The sequence below is a fragment of the Spea bombifrons genome, chromosome 5, assembly GCF_027358695.1.
Source record: "Spea bombifrons isolate aSpeBom1 chromosome 5, aSpeBom1.2.pri, whole genome shotgun sequence".
Classification (NCBI taxonomy): domain Eukaryota; kingdom Metazoa; phylum Chordata; class Amphibia; order Anura; family Pelobatidae; genus Spea; species Spea bombifrons.
In genome coordinates this window covers 58168997-58186976 of record NC_071091.1, presented here as the reverse complement: position 1 = coordinate 58186976, position 17980 = coordinate 58168997, and the positions used below count along the sequence as shown (strand labels likewise).

At 38.5% G+C, this 17980-nt stretch overlaps 1 protein-coding gene and 1 long non-coding RNA gene across 2 annotated transcripts in view; both read right to left on the bottom strand.

Annotated features, from left to right (window-relative positions):
* Positions 1 to 17980, bottom strand: part of GABBR2 (gamma-aminobutyric acid type B receptor subunit 2) — a 207830-nt gene that overhangs the window by 27915 nt on the left and 161935 nt on the right. The window contains exons 12-13 of the mRNA XM_053467694.1: positions 16662 to 16769; positions 15441 to 15563 (exon numbers count right to left, since the gene is read on the bottom strand). Coding sequence (XP_053323669.1) covers positions 15441 to 15563; positions 16662 to 16769 — 231 coding nt within the window. The remainder of the gene's footprint in view (positions 1 to 15440; positions 15564 to 16661; positions 16770 to 17980) is intronic.
* Positions 13594 to 14225, bottom strand: LOC128497575 (uncharacterized). The gene is made up of 2 exons (XR_008354329.1): positions 13836 to 14225; positions 13594 to 13800 (listed from the first exon to the last, which is right to left on the bottom strand). It is a non-coding gene; the product is annotated as an uncharacterized LOC128497575 (long non-coding RNA).

Sequence of the window (17980 nt, the reverse complement as noted above, 5' to 3'; positions counted from 1 at the left end):
GGGGCGCCTGAGGAGAAGTCCGCACAGGGGGCCAGAACACCTAAGGCCGGCTCTGTGACTGTCCTTTTATCAGTTGTAGCCCTTTATGTTATGCTTAACCAGAAAAGTATTATATAGGATTTATATGAGGAAATGCAGCATTTCTTTCAATAGTCATCCTATTTACATAAAAACATAGCCACTAAGTGGAGCTCTTTTAGGTTTACATTCATAGAAAGAAGGGTATTTTTACAGAGCTTGTGTAGTACAAAATTCAGTACCCCAACACATCATTGGTGGACTCCCCTGGTAATATTTTTCTGGGACACGATCTGTACTGCATGTACTTATTAATCAGGAACAAAAAATATTCATTAATACATTTTAGCTATCCCAAATCTTTTCCAACACAGCGTTTATTAATAAATCACTTCCAGAAATCTTTTTTTCACAAATCTTCTGCCAAATATCAGAAAATTCATTAATTTGATGCCTCCAAGATCTGGATAGAATTATAATTAGGGCAATGAATCAAACAGTGATATGCAACATAGTGATTAACTAACCCTGAAAACAATTTACGAATGCAAGGTCAAAAAACAAAAAGGACTCTATATAAATACAGGATCGCATTTGTGGAAGATATTTTATCACAGAGGTATTGTGCTAATTAAATAAATAATTATTAGACTTGTGCATTTGGATATATACGAATTGCAAAGTTAAGAAAATTTGCAGATTTTGTCAATTTGCACCAACTCCGAAAACACAGACAGCTTCTCACAAAATTCTGTCAAACTGGCAGAGCTTTTGGTGATGTCTTCAACCCTAATTGTAGGGTTGAGGTAGAGAACGTCACCAGAAGCTCCAGCATTTTGCCCTACGATAACCCTGCATAAACGTCCTCCAAAATAACAGAGCTTCTGGTGACGTCCTCTCCCCAGATTAGCCTCCAAAAGCCATCTTTAAGGCCAATCTCCATTTAACACATTTGAGCAGACAATACAGAAGTCATGACTAGATATAAACAAAGTGAAAAGGGAGGGAAATGGGAAAATTAAAAGATTCAGTATGGAAAATATGTATTTCCCACCAGAGGGACACATGAATTTGGAAACCTAAAATGTATAGTATAAAAATATAGTTCCAAAGCCAGCACAGATATCAAATAAACTATAATTATAATGGTAACTTGTTTTAGTTATACAAAAGTACCTGTTGATATATAAATATCTTTACGTAATTTTTGGTGGCATTGAAAATGTTGAATGCCTTCGTTTTTGCCATTTTTTATACTCTATGTTACATAATTTATCCACTGGTAACAAACAGAACATATCTAAAAGTCACTTAGAAAATTAAAAATGCAAAACCCTTGCATGGGTAAAAGCCTTTGATGCAGGTAGAATAGCTTAAGTTCACAGCTGGGATCTCACATCATGTCAGCTTTCACATGAAGTTCTGAGGCTTTGGGATTAATGGGCACAAGAAGATTCTCATTTTCCATTCAATGACAGCTTTTGCATTAGACAAGGGGAATACAAGAATGTGAAACAATGAGTAGAAAGATGTAATGTCCAGGAAGAATTAGAATCTCACATGAATTTCTGAATATTTCCCTGTCCCCATGCCCATACTGTCTTATCTGCATTCTGCAGCATCCTCTAATGAGATATTTCAAGTCCATAGCTATTACTTGAAATATTTAACATCCCTCTTAAGGTGCATTTACACTTCAAAGGAATGAGTCACTGGAACTATTCCACTGTGCAGCAGAACGCAATGAAAATGACTTTTTACTGCTCTACTAGAACATACATGAAAAGAGATCCATTGTACTATGCCTGCACATCATCTCAGCAGAAATATGTATTTCTGATAAAAACCTTGCTCAAACAAAAACAACTGTTTATTTTAGGAATTAAGTATAATACATACTGTTTGCTGTGTATGTTTTACTTCACCAAATATTTATTGGAAATAAAAATGCAAATTGGAGAAATCAAAAAGCTCTTCATGTAGAAAAAATACCCCCGTCCCCTACATGTATCCAGCTGTTATGCTGAGGTTATAATGTTAGAAACCCTGGATTACCGTATTTGCTCGATTATAAGACGACCCTGATTATAAGACGACCCCCCAAAATCTGAATATTAACTTAGGAAAAAAAGAAAAAGCCTGAATATAAGACGACCCTAAAGGAAAAAAGTTTTACCAGTAAATGTTAATTCATGTAAACTATTTTTTTTAATAAAAGCTATGATTGAGAAAAATATTTTTTTTTTGTTTTTATTTCTTGTATTTTCCAACCTGTCCCCCAGTTACGCACATCTGCCCCCAGGCTTGCCACACCAATATGGCACTGTGGCCCATGATATGCCTTTTAACCCTCTATATGCCACTGTGCCCCATGGTATGCCTTTTGACCCCCTATGTGCCACTCTGCCTCCAGAAATGCCTTATACCCCTATATCCCATTCTGGCATTTAGGGGGTTAAAATGCATATTATGGGGCAGAGTGGCATATAGGGAGGTATAAGGCATTCCAGGAGGCAGAGTGGCATTAAGGGAGTTAAAAGGCATTATATAGAGCACTCTGCCTCCAGAAATGCCTTATACCCCTATATGCCACTCTGGCATTTAGGGGGTTAAAAGGCATATTATGGGGCAGAGTGGCATATAGGGAGGTATAAGGCATTTCAGGAGGCAGAGTGCACTATTAAATGCCCCCTTAACGCCACTCTGCCTCCTGAAATGCCTTATACCTCCCTATATGCCACTCTGCCCCATAATATGCCTTTTAACCCCCTAAGTGCCAGAGTGGCATATAGGGGTGTAAGGCATTACACACACACACACACACACACACACACACACACTTACTTACCGGTGCTTCCAATTTCCTGCTGCATTGCCGGGGCAGCGGGTTGACGTCTCATTCCGCGGCAGCCGGAAGGAGGTGGAGTTGGCAGCGGGGGTTTGTATGCGTCCGTCGCAAATACCTTCCCCGGCTGTCAGAGATCAGGAACTCTGGAACTCTGTTCTCTGACAGTCGGGGAAGGTATTTGCGACGGACGCATACAAACCCCCGCTGCCAACTTCACCTCCGGAAGCACCGGTAAGTGTGTGTGTGTGGGGGGGGGCGACGATAGGAGGATCCAGGTCCCCTGCAGCGGTGCGGGGGATCTGGATCTTAGTCTCCTAATCAGACCTCTATTTGAGGTCTGATTAGAAGACGACCCCGATTATAAGACGAGGGGTATTTTTCAGAGCATTTGCTCTGAAAAAAACCTCGTCTTATAATCGAGCAAATACGGTAATAAGAAACTGAAGAAAATACAGATTAAGCTACGTAGGTTCCTTATAGTTCATTTCCCTTATAAAATTATGAATCATGCTTTTTAAATTAAAAGTAAAACCGCAACTGGTTTCTATTACCCCATCATATGTTTAAATAACCCAGAAGACCAGGTATGGTTGACCAACATACGGTATATCATGCTATGGAAAACCTGAAACTTCATGCAGAATACTGATGTTTCTATTTCTCTTTTAGAAACACCCATCTGTTGATCCTTTGTCTAATGTAGTTCTCTTCTGTCACAAAATATACATCAGTAGCAATGTCATCCCATAACAATGACATTTACAGGTCTAGAGGTGACAGATTGTAACTCCCCTGAGCATCTCTACCCTGAAGGAAAATACAGCTTTCAGTCCCTTAACCTTTCGCTGTAGCTGGATTTCCCTAAAGGGAAAAGGCTATTTATCCCTGTATCCATGCCCGTGTCCATTAAGCTCTAGAGGTAATATGTTCATGCCTTCATGTCCTTCCCCTAAACTGGCTTCCAAACGGTCTGTTTAAATGTTATACATCTCTCTAGGCTTGCTTAAGAATCTATGCTGTCAGAAACCAAATTTCATTTTTGTTTGTATTGACATGCTACATAAAATCTGAACACAAGAGAATATAAACAAAAAAGAAAAAAGTTGGATCTTGAAGTGTTTACATGGCTACAGTAATTTATGGGGTCTGGGTACTACAGTGCATGTACTGTGACTTGGTTACCTAAATGGCTACCTAAAAGTCCCAATTCCTCATAGTCTGTAGACTGGAAAATGTTAAAAATGAGCACAGCTGCCTGACTTCATGGCAAGTTAGTCTGGTTACTTTGGATGGTTGTTTACAGGGTTCAATCCTTAACCCTGCATATAGTAGATTAGAGTTTCCCAGGTATATAAATTATATGATAAATAAATGAAATTAATTTATAAATACATTTGGAAACCAAATGCACCCACCCTATATAATGTTCATTTATTTTCTTTTCTCATTTTTAATATTTTATATATTTTTAACCTCTCTTCCAGCACACTAACTACACCAAAAAGTACATGTAAAAAATTACCCCTTAGGGTCAGGTTAAAAATAACAAAACTTAAAATAGTATTTTTTTAACCCCTTAACGACAATTGCCGGTCCTGGCACGACACGGAAAAGCATGTGCTTTACGACAATTGACGTGCCAGGACCGGCACGTCTTTAAACGGGTGCAGAAAGCGATCTGTTTTCGCTTTCTGCACCCAAAAAACGTTGCTGAATGCCTCGACCTCGAGGCATTCAGCAACGCCGCGATCGGCACGAAGGGGCCATCTCTGGCCCCTCCACGGGGCGTCAACATCCGCCATACTTTGTATGGCGGCGGACGCCCGTTTTAAAAGCGTTTAGGAGGCGATCGACGATCGCTTCCTAAACTTAAATGGTGTCGCTGGAATGCCTCGATCAGGAGGCATCCAGCAACACCAAACACTTACCTTTCGATGGGCTGTGACCGCTCCGGAGAGCGGTCACAGCCGCAGCTGCCGATGATCTTCGCCATCAAGTAAGATGGCCGCTGCCCTGTAACAGGAACCAACAAATTTTAAAAGTTCGCTAGATGGTCCAGACCATCTAGAGAACTTTGGCTCCACTTGCAGGTTGAATACAGGTACTGCATTCACCATGCAAGTCAATGGAGCCCAGCTTTCTAATCACAGTGTGATTAGTAAAAATAAATTAAAAAATAAAATAAAATGAATAATAATTAGAAAAAAAATTGTAAAAAACTAGTAAAATGTAAAAGTCATTTCCCACTGATGTGGGGAACCTCCAAGTTGAAAAAAAATGTTAATTTTTTTTTTTAAAAAAAGACAAAAATAAATAAAATATATATATATATAAAAAATATATTTTTGTAAGCAAGTCCTAAAATTAGCATATTAGCTTAAAACAATTCTCGCATGGAAAGAGTTAAAATACTGGCATATTAAATGCCCGTGGGGTGTCTTTAAAAAAGGTATGATTTGATGGGGTAAATTGAATTGGCCGGGTTCAACAACGTCCCAATTAACACCGGGGGAAGGATGGCCACACATCTAATTTCCAATTAGAAAAATGCACACGTACCAAATGTGGCCTTTTAGTTCCCCCAAAAATGACACACCCATGCATGTGGGGTATCACTGTACTCAGGAGATGTTGCTGAACACATTATGGGGTGTCGTGTGATAGCGGCATATACCAGGAGCTGTAAATTCATACATAAAGTAGGTGTGTGTGGGAAAAATACACACACAAAAATACTACTGCAAACTTTGAAAAAATGCTGGTGGTAAAATGTGTGCATGCAACAAGTTAAAATACCAGCATTTAAAATACCCTGTGGTGTCTAGTTTTGAAAAATATATGGTTTTGTTGGGCACACTGAAATGGCCCGGCTCAAAGATGTACCAAATAGGGCATGGGCAGTGGATCCCCAAATGCCAAAGTTCAACATTGAAAAATGTGCATGCCCCAAATGTGGCCCTGCGCTCAGGAGATGTTGCTGAACACATATTGGGGTGTTTTGTGATAGTGACATAAACGAGAACATTTTAATTCATACCTGAAGTAAAATGTGTATGACAAAACAAATGCAAAAAAATGACTACCACAAAGTTTGACAAAGACTGGTGGTAGATATGGTGCATGGAAAGAGTTAAAATACGTGCATTTGGAATACCCTGGGCTGTCTAGTTTTCAAAAATATATGACTTGATGGGGTAAATTGCATTGGCCGGGTTCAAAGATACCCGAAATGGCACATGGGGGGAAGAATTACCAGATTTGGAAAAAATGGCTTTGAAATAGCAAAACGCTACCTGTACTTATTGCCCCATAATGGGTAGAAAAAAGCAAAAAAACATAAAAACATTGGGTATTTCTAAACTCAGGACAAATAGTAGAATCTTTTTAGCAGCTTTTTTCATTACCTTTTATAGATAAGTAAAAGATTTTTCAACTAAAAGTTAGAAACAGTCATTTTTTTCTAAATTTTTCACCATATTTATACTTTTTTTAGTAGTAAATAATATGATACAATCAAAACAATGTCATCTAAAGAAAGCCCTTCTTGTCCTGAAAAAAACAATATCTAATGTGTGTGGGTTCAGTAAACGGGAAAGAAGAAAATTACAGCTAAACACAAGCAGCGCAGAAATGTTAAAAAAGCCATTGTCACGAAGGGTACAAAAAGTAAAATCAGCCTTTGTCACGAAGGGGTTAAACCTGTTTTTTGTTACTCATGATGTAGGAGGTACTTTATTTGGTCCTGTAGGGACATGTTTTCATGACGTACCTGCTATGTCATTGGTTACAAAGGAATTAATAATGCAATATGTAGTGTCATCGTCGGTGTGGCACGGATTTTTACTGTATCCTGTGATGTTTGCAAAATACTTGCAAGTCTGATTTCTTAGATTTCTTCTTTTTCCGTGACTCCTCTACCATAGCAACCAATGTAAAATTAGCATTGCTCAAAGCAACAGCGTTAGAAACCTTATGAATTATTATTATTATTTCGCACAGAAAGCAGTTGGTATTCACATGCGGTCTGTTAGTCTCTCACATTAATTGTTTTATAATGTAGAGCGATGCTTTCCTGCCAACAGTCAGACCCAGAAGATCTGGCTCATAACCCCCCTTTTCGGGACTACTGTTAGCTCTATTGCAGATTTAGGATTGAGATTTATACATCTATTTCAAAATGGTTTTCCTTGTTATCTTAAAAATTAAGTATAACCTTGCAAATCCAAGATACACAATTTGACACTATAAAGAGGACCTATACTACCTAGTTGTACATTTTATGTTTGTACCTCATCAATACTAAACTTAAAGTGATCTGTTAGATCAGTAGTTCTCTCCTCCACCATAGTTCATGCCTATTTCTCAGCCACTTTTCACATACGGGGCCAGATTGATATTTTCATCTTGTCAGTGAAGATTTTAATGAGTACACCTACATACCCCTCAACATTTCAGGTGCCCAAATTGGCACAGGCCTCCATTGATTTTAAAGCTCAAACCAGTGGAGCTCCCCATCAGGCTTAAAACGTGTCTTGCCTTAACCTGGCTCTGGTGGTGTTGTCCCTGGCCTCCCTTCCAATTTATCGTCAACTTTAATGTAAGTAATAGTCTTCCATCTAAGTGGCTGCTTTCTTGGTTAACAGAGGGTCCAGGCGATCTCCATTTGTTGTTTTATTTCTTTTGTGAGCTATAGGTGGAGGTATGCAAGTTGCATCTTTTGAGTTGCTTTGAGAGTGTTTTCATGTCTGGGATTGGGACTGAAGTTGAGTCTGGTAGGTTGAGTTAACCCTCAAGGTTACTAACTGGGAAATATTTTAGTGAAGAGAACCAAAATGTGTGCCAAAGTATGTTACAACTTCTGACATGGACAGTAGGAACCTACCCTGAGGGATCATGGGACAATAAGTCAAAATTATATGGACTGTCCTGGCTATGCATTTTGTAGACAGGAAGATATAAATGATTGATTTAATGTAAATACAGACAAATAATCACAGATAACAGGTGATGCATATTTTTCAATGGAGGATTCAAATGGGTGACAGGTCCTCTTTAAACAAATAGCACAATAGCTTTGAGAAATAGAAGGTGTGTTTCAATTTGTTTCTGCTCCACTTATTTTGCTTACCTGCCTGGAATAGAATCATTGTCATGTTTTCTAACCACACTGCAGTGTTTTTTGCCACTTTCAGTCTGGTATCAAATCATCTGTCACATTGTGAAGTTCTGCTCTCTGTTGGAGTTCATATCGTATAACTGGATGAACTGTCCCTAAAGGGTTCAGTATTGCTTAGGACAAAAAAGCAAAAGAAAAGTTGATGTGAAATGGCCCATTATTCAGGCACACAAAGAAATGGGTCAACTACCCATGGTATGCAGGAGCTGTATTTTGTAGGCTGGAAAGAGGGCAAACGAGATGAACCATGAAAATAAACTGAAATACATATGCATCTGTCATTAATCTGTCATTAATAATGTTAGAAAATCCATTGGATGTTTAACAGCTAAATTGTGGTGAATTGGACATTTTATACCACTCACTTAACTTTGAGAATCTCTGGCAAGTAGGTTGGGAATGGCCCTGCGTAATGTAAAGTTAATGGAAGATTTAACTTTATAGTATGTGGGGCCAACTGGGTCCTGTTTGCATATACATATAAACATGAATCTGCCAATCCATGCCACCTTAATTAAAATCATGCCCCCCCCCGTACCCCAGGGTACAGAGCTACAGATCCACTTGCTGGTGGACAACATTTGACCATTCAGCGCTATGTTTGATAGAGGAACACTTGCGTTGTACGGTTATATGTTTGTTAATAATGTCATTATAGAGCGAATCGTCATAAGTAGCAATGGATTAAATCAGACAAATGTCTATTATATGTGTGACATTCTTTTGATTTCTATTGCTTGGTTAACAACTTTGTACAAATTGACCTTGATACGTGTCAGTGTTTAGTCACATCAAGCGCTGTGGCCTAACACAACTCAAGAACCTGGCTCCTGACACTGCCAATTCCCACAAAATGTTTTTTGCAATTGCCAACATGCGGTCACCATATGCTTCTAAGGACAATGAAAACATTTGTGTTGATGAAAATGGCTACCTATAATATGCCCATGTGGGTATCATGTTCAAAGGCATGGATCTACTTTCCAATAACCCTGATAAACTTGTGTAATAACACTGTAAGATCCCAGTTAGAAATTTTCATTCACTTAGTCATGTGGCAGACCGTAATTATGTGTGTTTGAAACATGACCATTAATGGTGATCTGTGTCACACATACATGTGCTGCCTTGCACTGATTATTGGGTTAGTATTGTGTGTAACCCCATATTGCAATCAAATGTATGCAACCAGGAGCTGACATTTCACAATGAGACTGGTGAGGGAATAATAATGGTGGTGATAGTAATAGTTAATATAGGGAATAGGAAATAATAATGGCGGTAATAGTGGTGATAATACTTCCCGTAATTAACTCATGTCTGCTGACACACAACACATCCTCATTGTCTGTGATAACTATGACAGTAGTTAGTAAGAGGTGATTAGGTATAGGATCATTATCAGAAACCTAGAGGTCCAGTACAAATGTACGTACACCCGCATATTGAAGAAGCGTATCTCTAACCCTTTCCATTACAGTCTCAATATGTATAGCTAGGAGGAGAGAAGTATTTTCAACAGTCAGAACGATATGCATACCTGGGAACTTCTCGGCTCCGGCTACCCGGAGCCTTCCCTTGCGGGACGCGGCCAGCACTGCACAGGGGAGTTCCCAATGATGTCGGGGGAGTTCCTGCTGACGTCGGTGTGCGGTCCCACTGACGTCGGAAGATTTGGGTCTTGACCCGGAGAACCGGAGGAGCAGCGCTCAACCGACAATCTCCGGGTCAAACCCGGAGAGTTCCCAGGTATGACGATATGGGCTAAATGGCTCACATTCCCTTCCTTTTATCCCATTATCATCCCTCCCAAAATTTTAAATGGTTAAACATTTTTAGTTTTTATTACACAGGGATTAAAAGTCCAGGTTCTAAATGTAAAATCAGGTATTTTGAAGATACATGCTGCCTGCCAGCACTGTTAAAGATCCAAGCACTACAGGAACGTCTTTTAACTCTAAATAAAGCTACCCCACACCCTGCGAAAAGACCCCCAGATTCTACATCCTTAGTAGTTTGTATTTTGTTTCACTTTGAACCAATCTGCCATTGTGTTAGCCAAATCAGTCAGCGTGAGAATGAAAAAGACGTCAGCAGATGATGCACATTATTTGAACCAATGTATTTTTAACTTTCTTTTGAACGTTAAACTCTTTTCATCAGTTCTATGAGCACGAGAAAACCACCTACACACAGAGAACAGGGATGTGGAAATGCTAGCTGTTCAAATATATGAAGAAATCAAAACCCCTGGTATATAATGTGTTGATTGTTCTCGCACACAATTTTGTTCGCTATACTAAGTACGGAGTGAGCACAAACTAAGGAGGTTTTACGTTATCAAGTGAAGCAAGTGCTTCTATGGACCAACACAAACTAAGATAATTGGGCAAGGGCAATGTTGTCCATTAATGTCGATCTGTAGCCGCTTAGATTTGTTTTAGCACTGGAACAGTTCACAAAATACGACACCAGCACCCTAGCCTGTTTATCAGGCAGCATGTCTAAGGCATTGAGCTTTGATGAACCTGACCTTATAGGCATTATTGCTGAACAGATGCCCATCAGTGCTGGCTGACGTTGCATGAATGGGATTTTGTTTCCCATTTTCACTTACATATTAACATAAGTATGGGCAGTAAATGAGAGTTGCCATCTCCTTGCCACATCACTTTTAAGCTGGTGCCTCGCCCTGATATATTTGTGATAATAGCTTTACACGGTATCTGCACAGTATGATATTCTGTAGCTCTCACGTTTCATGTGCAGTCAGCTAAAACAATGGAGAGAATGGTCTGTCTGGGCCAAAGCAATCGTCACTTAGGAACATTTGAATAAAGTGTATTGGCTTGTCTTTGGCAGATTCAATGTCAGAGATGAAGATAAATATCTTCAAATGTAACACTGGAATGGAACAACAATAAGTGATAGATGGGTTTCAGTGCTGCATTAAATTATGATTTCAGTTATGGTTTCATGGCATGTGTCATACATATTATTATTTACTGATAAACAATTTTAAGCACTCCCATATCCATCCAAGGAGGATTATTTGCCTATCAATAATTCATGCTACTATGCCATACAAAAAAACTTGAATTATATATAAGTTTACCACTGTAACACTTTTTATTTTCTGACTTATATATGTAATAATACCCATATAAACTGTTAAGACTAATTCACTTTAACATTTACCTTGTGTGGGTATTAGGTACTCTTTTTTATATTTTATTTTCTATATATTATGTAATATTTCTCATTATTCAAATACTAAATTACAAGTATTTATGTGAAATTTCATAACAAGTAGTATTTATTCTAATTGCACAAGGGGCATAATCAAAACTCAATAGGCCCTTGTGCAATATGTTGAGCTGAAATATTGTAATATTGATGTTTCAACATATATTTTTGTTAATATAAAAAAAAACATGCTGTGTAGGAGAACCCTGCTTTTTTATTTTATATGTACATCGTAAAAGGGTATTTAAGTAACACCATCACAGTTTCCTTGCCAGTCCTTAGCTTGCTAAACCATTTTGCATGGCATAGCATTACTCTGCAATAGAAAACTAAGATAACAGTTCCTGGCATTAATGTTGGTTAATGTGAATTTTCTGGCTCTGTGTCAGCCTAACTTCCAGGAACAGCCTTAAATTACTCCATTACCGAGATGTGCAATCCGGAACTAAGGAGACAAAGGGAAGGAATGGGATATCATTATTGAAACCTCTGTAGAATTGATTGAGTGGATGGAGATAGCTGGCATGTTATACACATACAGTTAAGCTGAATAAATTTTACAGGCGGTCAATGCAATGCGAAATGAAGAATTTTAGCTGCTTCCACACAGGTGCCGCCAGAGGTGAAGCGTTTATCCTTGTTTCCTTGGTTCTTAATCTGTACATGATTAAAGGCATGCATGAACAAGGAGGTATACAAAAGTTAAGATGTCTATTCCCCATCAACAACCATTGTTTTCCCTTATCTAGAGCATTTTACTTATCAATACTTTATAATCTCCGCCACCAGAACTTTATTTCATGATCGTCATATGATGTAAAATTGTATAGTGCCAGACTCTTCCTTTCTGGAACACATTATAACGAATGCCAGAAGGAAGATCAGCACCATCTGATGTTTTGATCACAGTACAAAGAGGGCTTTTGTGTACTTTAAAGTGAATGTAAAAAAAAGAAAAGAAAAGAAAAAAAAAACACCTAAGCATCTTCAACCACAACCACGACTTTAAATTCCCTTTTTTCCTGCAGTCATGTGGAAGAGTTTGATGGTGTTTAGCTACGTGAGATCTTACCAAGCATATCTACAGTACTAATGGGTCCAGTGAATCTATTATTCATTGGAATACCATCTATTATAAACTCTGAGCAAAAATGTCTCCTGTGTTTTAGCTTCCTGCTCCAATCTTAGTCTAAGGAATTCGGTTTAAGAGTACAGATGTCAGTTGCCCTCAAAATCTACTGTTTTGCAACCAGGGATAGGCACGGACCTGTTTCACGGTGGACATTTTGCAAAAGTAACTGGACTGAAGGAAACCATTATTTTTTCTTTCATTATTCCAAATAGTTTAGTTAGAAGTATGTTCATTAACATTCAGTTTATAATAGAATCACAGTATTCCGTTTACAATAGCACCAAAACAGCAAAGACTAACATGTTCCAAATAGTAAAATAAGATATATTGTGATAGATAAGTAAATTCAAAAATGTGTGCTTTATGTGCAGTTATTTATTATGAAATGGGCGTATATTCTAACCCCTTCAAGCCCCTATGGTATGCCCTATAAAAGGTGGCAGAATGCCCCTTAAGATGTTCCTTACCTGTTGACTTTTTTACAGGGGTAAGGATATCTCCCTGGCACTGCACGAAAGATCAGGCTGTCTGATGACAACCTGGACTTTCAAACGTAAGAAGCGCTGGCTTCCTGCTGTCGCGATGGGCCATTCCCTTCCAGTAGGCGTCAATACTGACACTGGCCTGGAGTGTTTTTGGAGGAAAGGAGAGACCTAGATCAACTGCTGGCTGATCGCATACATTGTGAAGCCTTGGTTGGTGGTCACAGTGCTATAAGCACAGTGGTGATCAGAGGGCACCCCTTCCAAAAAAGAAAGACAAAAATATAAAAAAAATTAAATATAAATGAAAGAAACAGTGGCATCACTCACAGCTGTAAAGTATAACAGAGATCCCCAAAGGGATCTCTATCCATATTGCACTATAATATGATATATATATATTTTTTAAAGTGCCCCAATATCCATTAACCCTAACACTGCAAGTAAAAAAATGTAAAAAATAAAATGCAAATCTTGAGCCAGTAGTATTTTAAAAAGTAATATTGCTGCTGTGCAACTAAAACTTAATGACTGAAACTAAAAAATGTATCTGGCGAAGTGTTAATAAAGGCAGCTTCTCTGTGTTTTACAACCTCACCGACCCTTTTCTAACCTCTTTCTCTGCATTTAGTCTCTCTTCTGCATTTCCAGTTTTTTTTTTGCTATATCTCCTTTTTTACACCTCTATTAATGACCCCCTCTCCTTTTTTATATCCTCTTGCTGTGCTCTTTTCTTTTGCTTGACTATCACTAAGTTTTATTGTGCCTCTAGATTCCATCTTAATATTTTACTCCTCTCTCTCCCCTCCCCCAATAGCAACAGCCACTACTTACCTCCTGCACGTTCCTCGGAGCTTGTATCTCCCTCGCTGACACTGTGCGCCCAGGAATGACATCACTTCATGGCACGTAGTGTCAGTGGATGAGGAGTACATTAATGGAGAACACATTGTTGGACCGGAAGAGATCGCTGTATCTTTGCGATCTACCTCAGTTTAGCAATTTATCTGAGTGACAAATACATTAAATCTTTTATACAAAGTGAATATAGTGGCAAAAGTGATCATTGTTAACCTGTTTGCACACTTCTATCCAGAATCCCTTGCAGTTGCTGAGGGAAAAACAAGTCTCCTGGCTTGTCCGGTGGATGTAGATTAGTGTTTCATAATGTCTCTGTTACCACCTTAATTTTAAGTGGAGGGGGTTTCCATCGCCTTTACCCCACCATAACATTTGTTATCAGAATTCTTTATGGCAGACACTGGTGTCCATGTACTAAAACCTTGCCTATTGCTGTTTGCAACCACCTAAGTATGTATTATAATTACCAAACCTATGTTGGTCAGGTAGGGATAACAAACACAAAATGTAAGAATATAATCTCTTAACACCAGTCCTGAGCTAGATGTAAACATATGTTTAAATCCTGTATGTAACAATAAGAGAATCGTGAAATCACAATATAATGGCACTGTCATCTCCTTTGTGTTTTTTTACCCACAATTTTCCCAAATGTTGTTGTTTTTCATTAACCTTCTCTTTATGTATATCCTTTTTCTCTCTCTAGTCCTACCATTCCTCAAAAAAACATTAGACATTCCGTCCTGCTTTGTCTACTTTTGTGGCATAGGATGGTGCCCAATTCCTGGTGGTCCAGAACTGGATTCAGATTCAGAAACTGCCAGCACGGAACTCTCGATCAGTGCTTCCCCATAATCTCTGTGTAAAGTGTAAATGGCCCACATGGGGAGAGAGATTAGAGATCTCCCTCATAACTGCACCACTGAGCAGAGCTGCACCCATTCAACATAGGGCAGTATGTATCTCTGCTCTGCACACTATTTTGGGTCTGTGCAGAGATATCTTTTGATTTCCTCAACTGGGCTATTACCCAATGCACAAAACTGACCAACAATGCATTGTGTTCACTTGGAGTTCTCTCCATTATAGCTTCCCAATAAAAAATGTTAAAGTGAAATTCTCAACGGTCAAAAAACGCTTAAGGAGCTGTTCACTAATGCCTGAATTTAGCAGAACTGAACCTGAAGATGGGGGAATCTGGAGGTGAATCACATGCCTCAAATGTTCCCTAGAGATGTCCTCGTTTGAATAACTAAGGAAAGTCCTAGTAAAACACAGTGGTAATCAGTGGGATCATACAATGTGAGTGATCAAAAAATGGCACTCCACTCCATTGAGAATAGTTGAACACTGATCCCTTACAAATAGACGTCTTGCTTTTCTTTTTACAGCCCTGTAATGAAAAGGTTCCAACGCAATTGACTCTACTATATATATATATATATATATATATGTGTGTGTTTTGAAAGAAAAGTCATCTGAATTCCGACATCTGTTATTGGACCAATATGGTTATATCAATTGTCCACGCTATAAGAAACCAAAATCTTATTAGTTCACAACCTATATTTCATAATGTTGAATTACCTTTCAATGTTTAATGCTTTGCAAAGATCACTCTAAATGAGTATAATATAATAACCTTTACATTAAAATGAAATAAAATATGCATCATACCTCAAGGTTGTAATTTTCTACTGTTCTTTTTAAAGGATCCACTATTTGCCAGCAGATCAAAATGCACAAATCAATAAGCAGCATTCCACCAACAATAACCAAAAGTTTTTGATCCTTGATAATCTAGGGAGGATAAACAGAAACATTACAATTGTTGTTATTTTCTACAGCACAGTACAATGGATAGACAGGACATAACAAATAATGTATCAAACAACAATTTGGACTTACAGAAACAAAAGGTAAGGGGGCCCTGCTGATTCTAACGGAAACATTTTTACAGCACGAGATATAGGACAAATTGTATGTCGTCTTCAATATTTGGACCTAATCAACAGCCAACAGGGCACAGAACAGATTAGTGACTCAAGTCATTATTACCCAAAAGCATACAGCATGCCCAAGCACACGTATATTTTATTTTAACCTGGAGCTGCACACGCCTGGGGCTCACAGGTTCGAGGATACAGAGATCATGTTCACTCAATGGATGAAATCATGCATATAGTTCACAAACCAAATCAAAATACATGCATAATAATCAGCTGAAAGAACAATGAAACAGATTATGCTTACTTCCTTTCCTGCACTGGGAGACCCTCAACGCTATCTGCTACTTTACAGTGCGAGAAGGCTTAACTGCTGGAAGGGTGCCACTTTATATATTTTAGTAATACATGAAAGTCTATGTAACTATCTGGCTACGTGAACATGTACATTAACTATTCTTTAGCAATTTTGTGGTTAGTTTCATGCCATACTCCTTATCCTGTTACCAATCTCTCAAAATTGTAGGTCTAATGAGGAAGTAATGAAGGTTGGTGTAAATAAATTGTTTAGGCCGGAGATTTCAGACCTCCTAAACCAGCCCGCTGAGCTATGGTCCACTAGAACCTGATCCCACAAAATGACGAATTGCCCTTTGTAAAACAAGACAGATGTTGCAGCCTAGTTGGCCTAGGCTAAAATCACCTAAGCAAATTGTATAATTTTAAAGAAGATTTTAGGGTGGTGAGGGGCACCAATGAGTCGTGCACCCCAGTGAGTCCTCCAACACTATAAATAATCTGCAACGAAAATCTTTACATTGAGGGTGTTTTCATTAATGGACAGACCCCTTTCTGTTCTGGATTGGTGCACAGCATATTGTACAGTCCTTGACATTCAATTGCCAAATGAGCACCTGTGTCAGTAAGAATGTGATCATTTTCAATTCCTCACCTTTTTCTTCATTTTTACATTCTTGAAAATGGCATGAACTCTCCATGTCTTTGCAAACATTGCTCCAAAAGCTGTTGTGTAGCCCACAGTCAAAATCCAAGTCCTTACCTGTGAAAAAAAATGGATGAATTATCCTTTGCTGTTAAGCTTAAAAAATAATAAAAATATAACAGTTCACAGTGGCATGTATCTCATTAGGTTATCATACTGTACATTTCAATGCACAAAATTCTAAAGCAATAATGAACAAACTTTTTTACTCTCAAGATAAAGAGACATTGATCTGACAATCATGCTTGATAAATTATACACGCTAGGGAAAAAGAAAGGAAACATTTAGAATTGATGTCACCATGCACAGCTAAGTAAATTAAAGAGCAATAGGGGTATCATCTTTATACCCCTCACTTAGCACAACTCTTTTCATATTCATACAAATATGAATCCTACATGTCCTTGGCCTCTGAGTCTGGCAGTCTTTGGTGTGTTTTTTTTCTCTGCCAGTCGAAAAGAAGATCTGTGGTTCAATTGGCACAGATCTCTTCTGTGGCGACAGCAGCATTGGCTGCCGTGGCCACACATATAATTAAATGGCTGGCCTCAAGACCAGCCTTAGGGGAGGCGGCCTACTGGGAAATTTTCCGGTGAGCCTGTAAGCTATAACGTACCTGGCAGGGGGCCTATTACCCATCCATGCTCTTTCAGAAACTATTCCTTATACAGTGGGATCAGTTTCTTATAAAATGTGCTTAACATATGCACCGAACTGTAGGGGTATGGATGTCCAATTCATACTCCTGCCTCTCATCATGCAATCAATAAAGGGGTTGAGTGGCAATGACGGGGGGACCCTGCCACTTTAAGAACAACGCCTGCCTGATTTATATATAAAGAATCATGTTTAGTTTCTGTCTGTACCACATTATTACATTTAAGTGCAGCTCTAACAACCCAAACTTGTTACAGCCTGTGTTTTTTTCAATAAGCAGCAGTTCTTTTAAAGCAAATCACGAGGTTTCAAATAACACTATGCAACCTGAAGGTAATCAATGGTCTCTAGATTTGAATCCAGTGCAATCCACTGCAAATTCACTATATTTAGTCATGAGGGCAAATCCAAAAGTGACAGACCCTTGAAATCTACTCAATATAGGACAAAATTATTTTTTATTACCTGTGTGAGGAAGGAAAGTCAACCAGAAATCATATTATGAATGGAACGTTACCTTGAGTTACAATCTAACAACTGTGTCCCAGCTGAACGCATTAGGCACCTGAATGTCTACACCAAACCATGCATTAGATTACAGTGTCTCTCA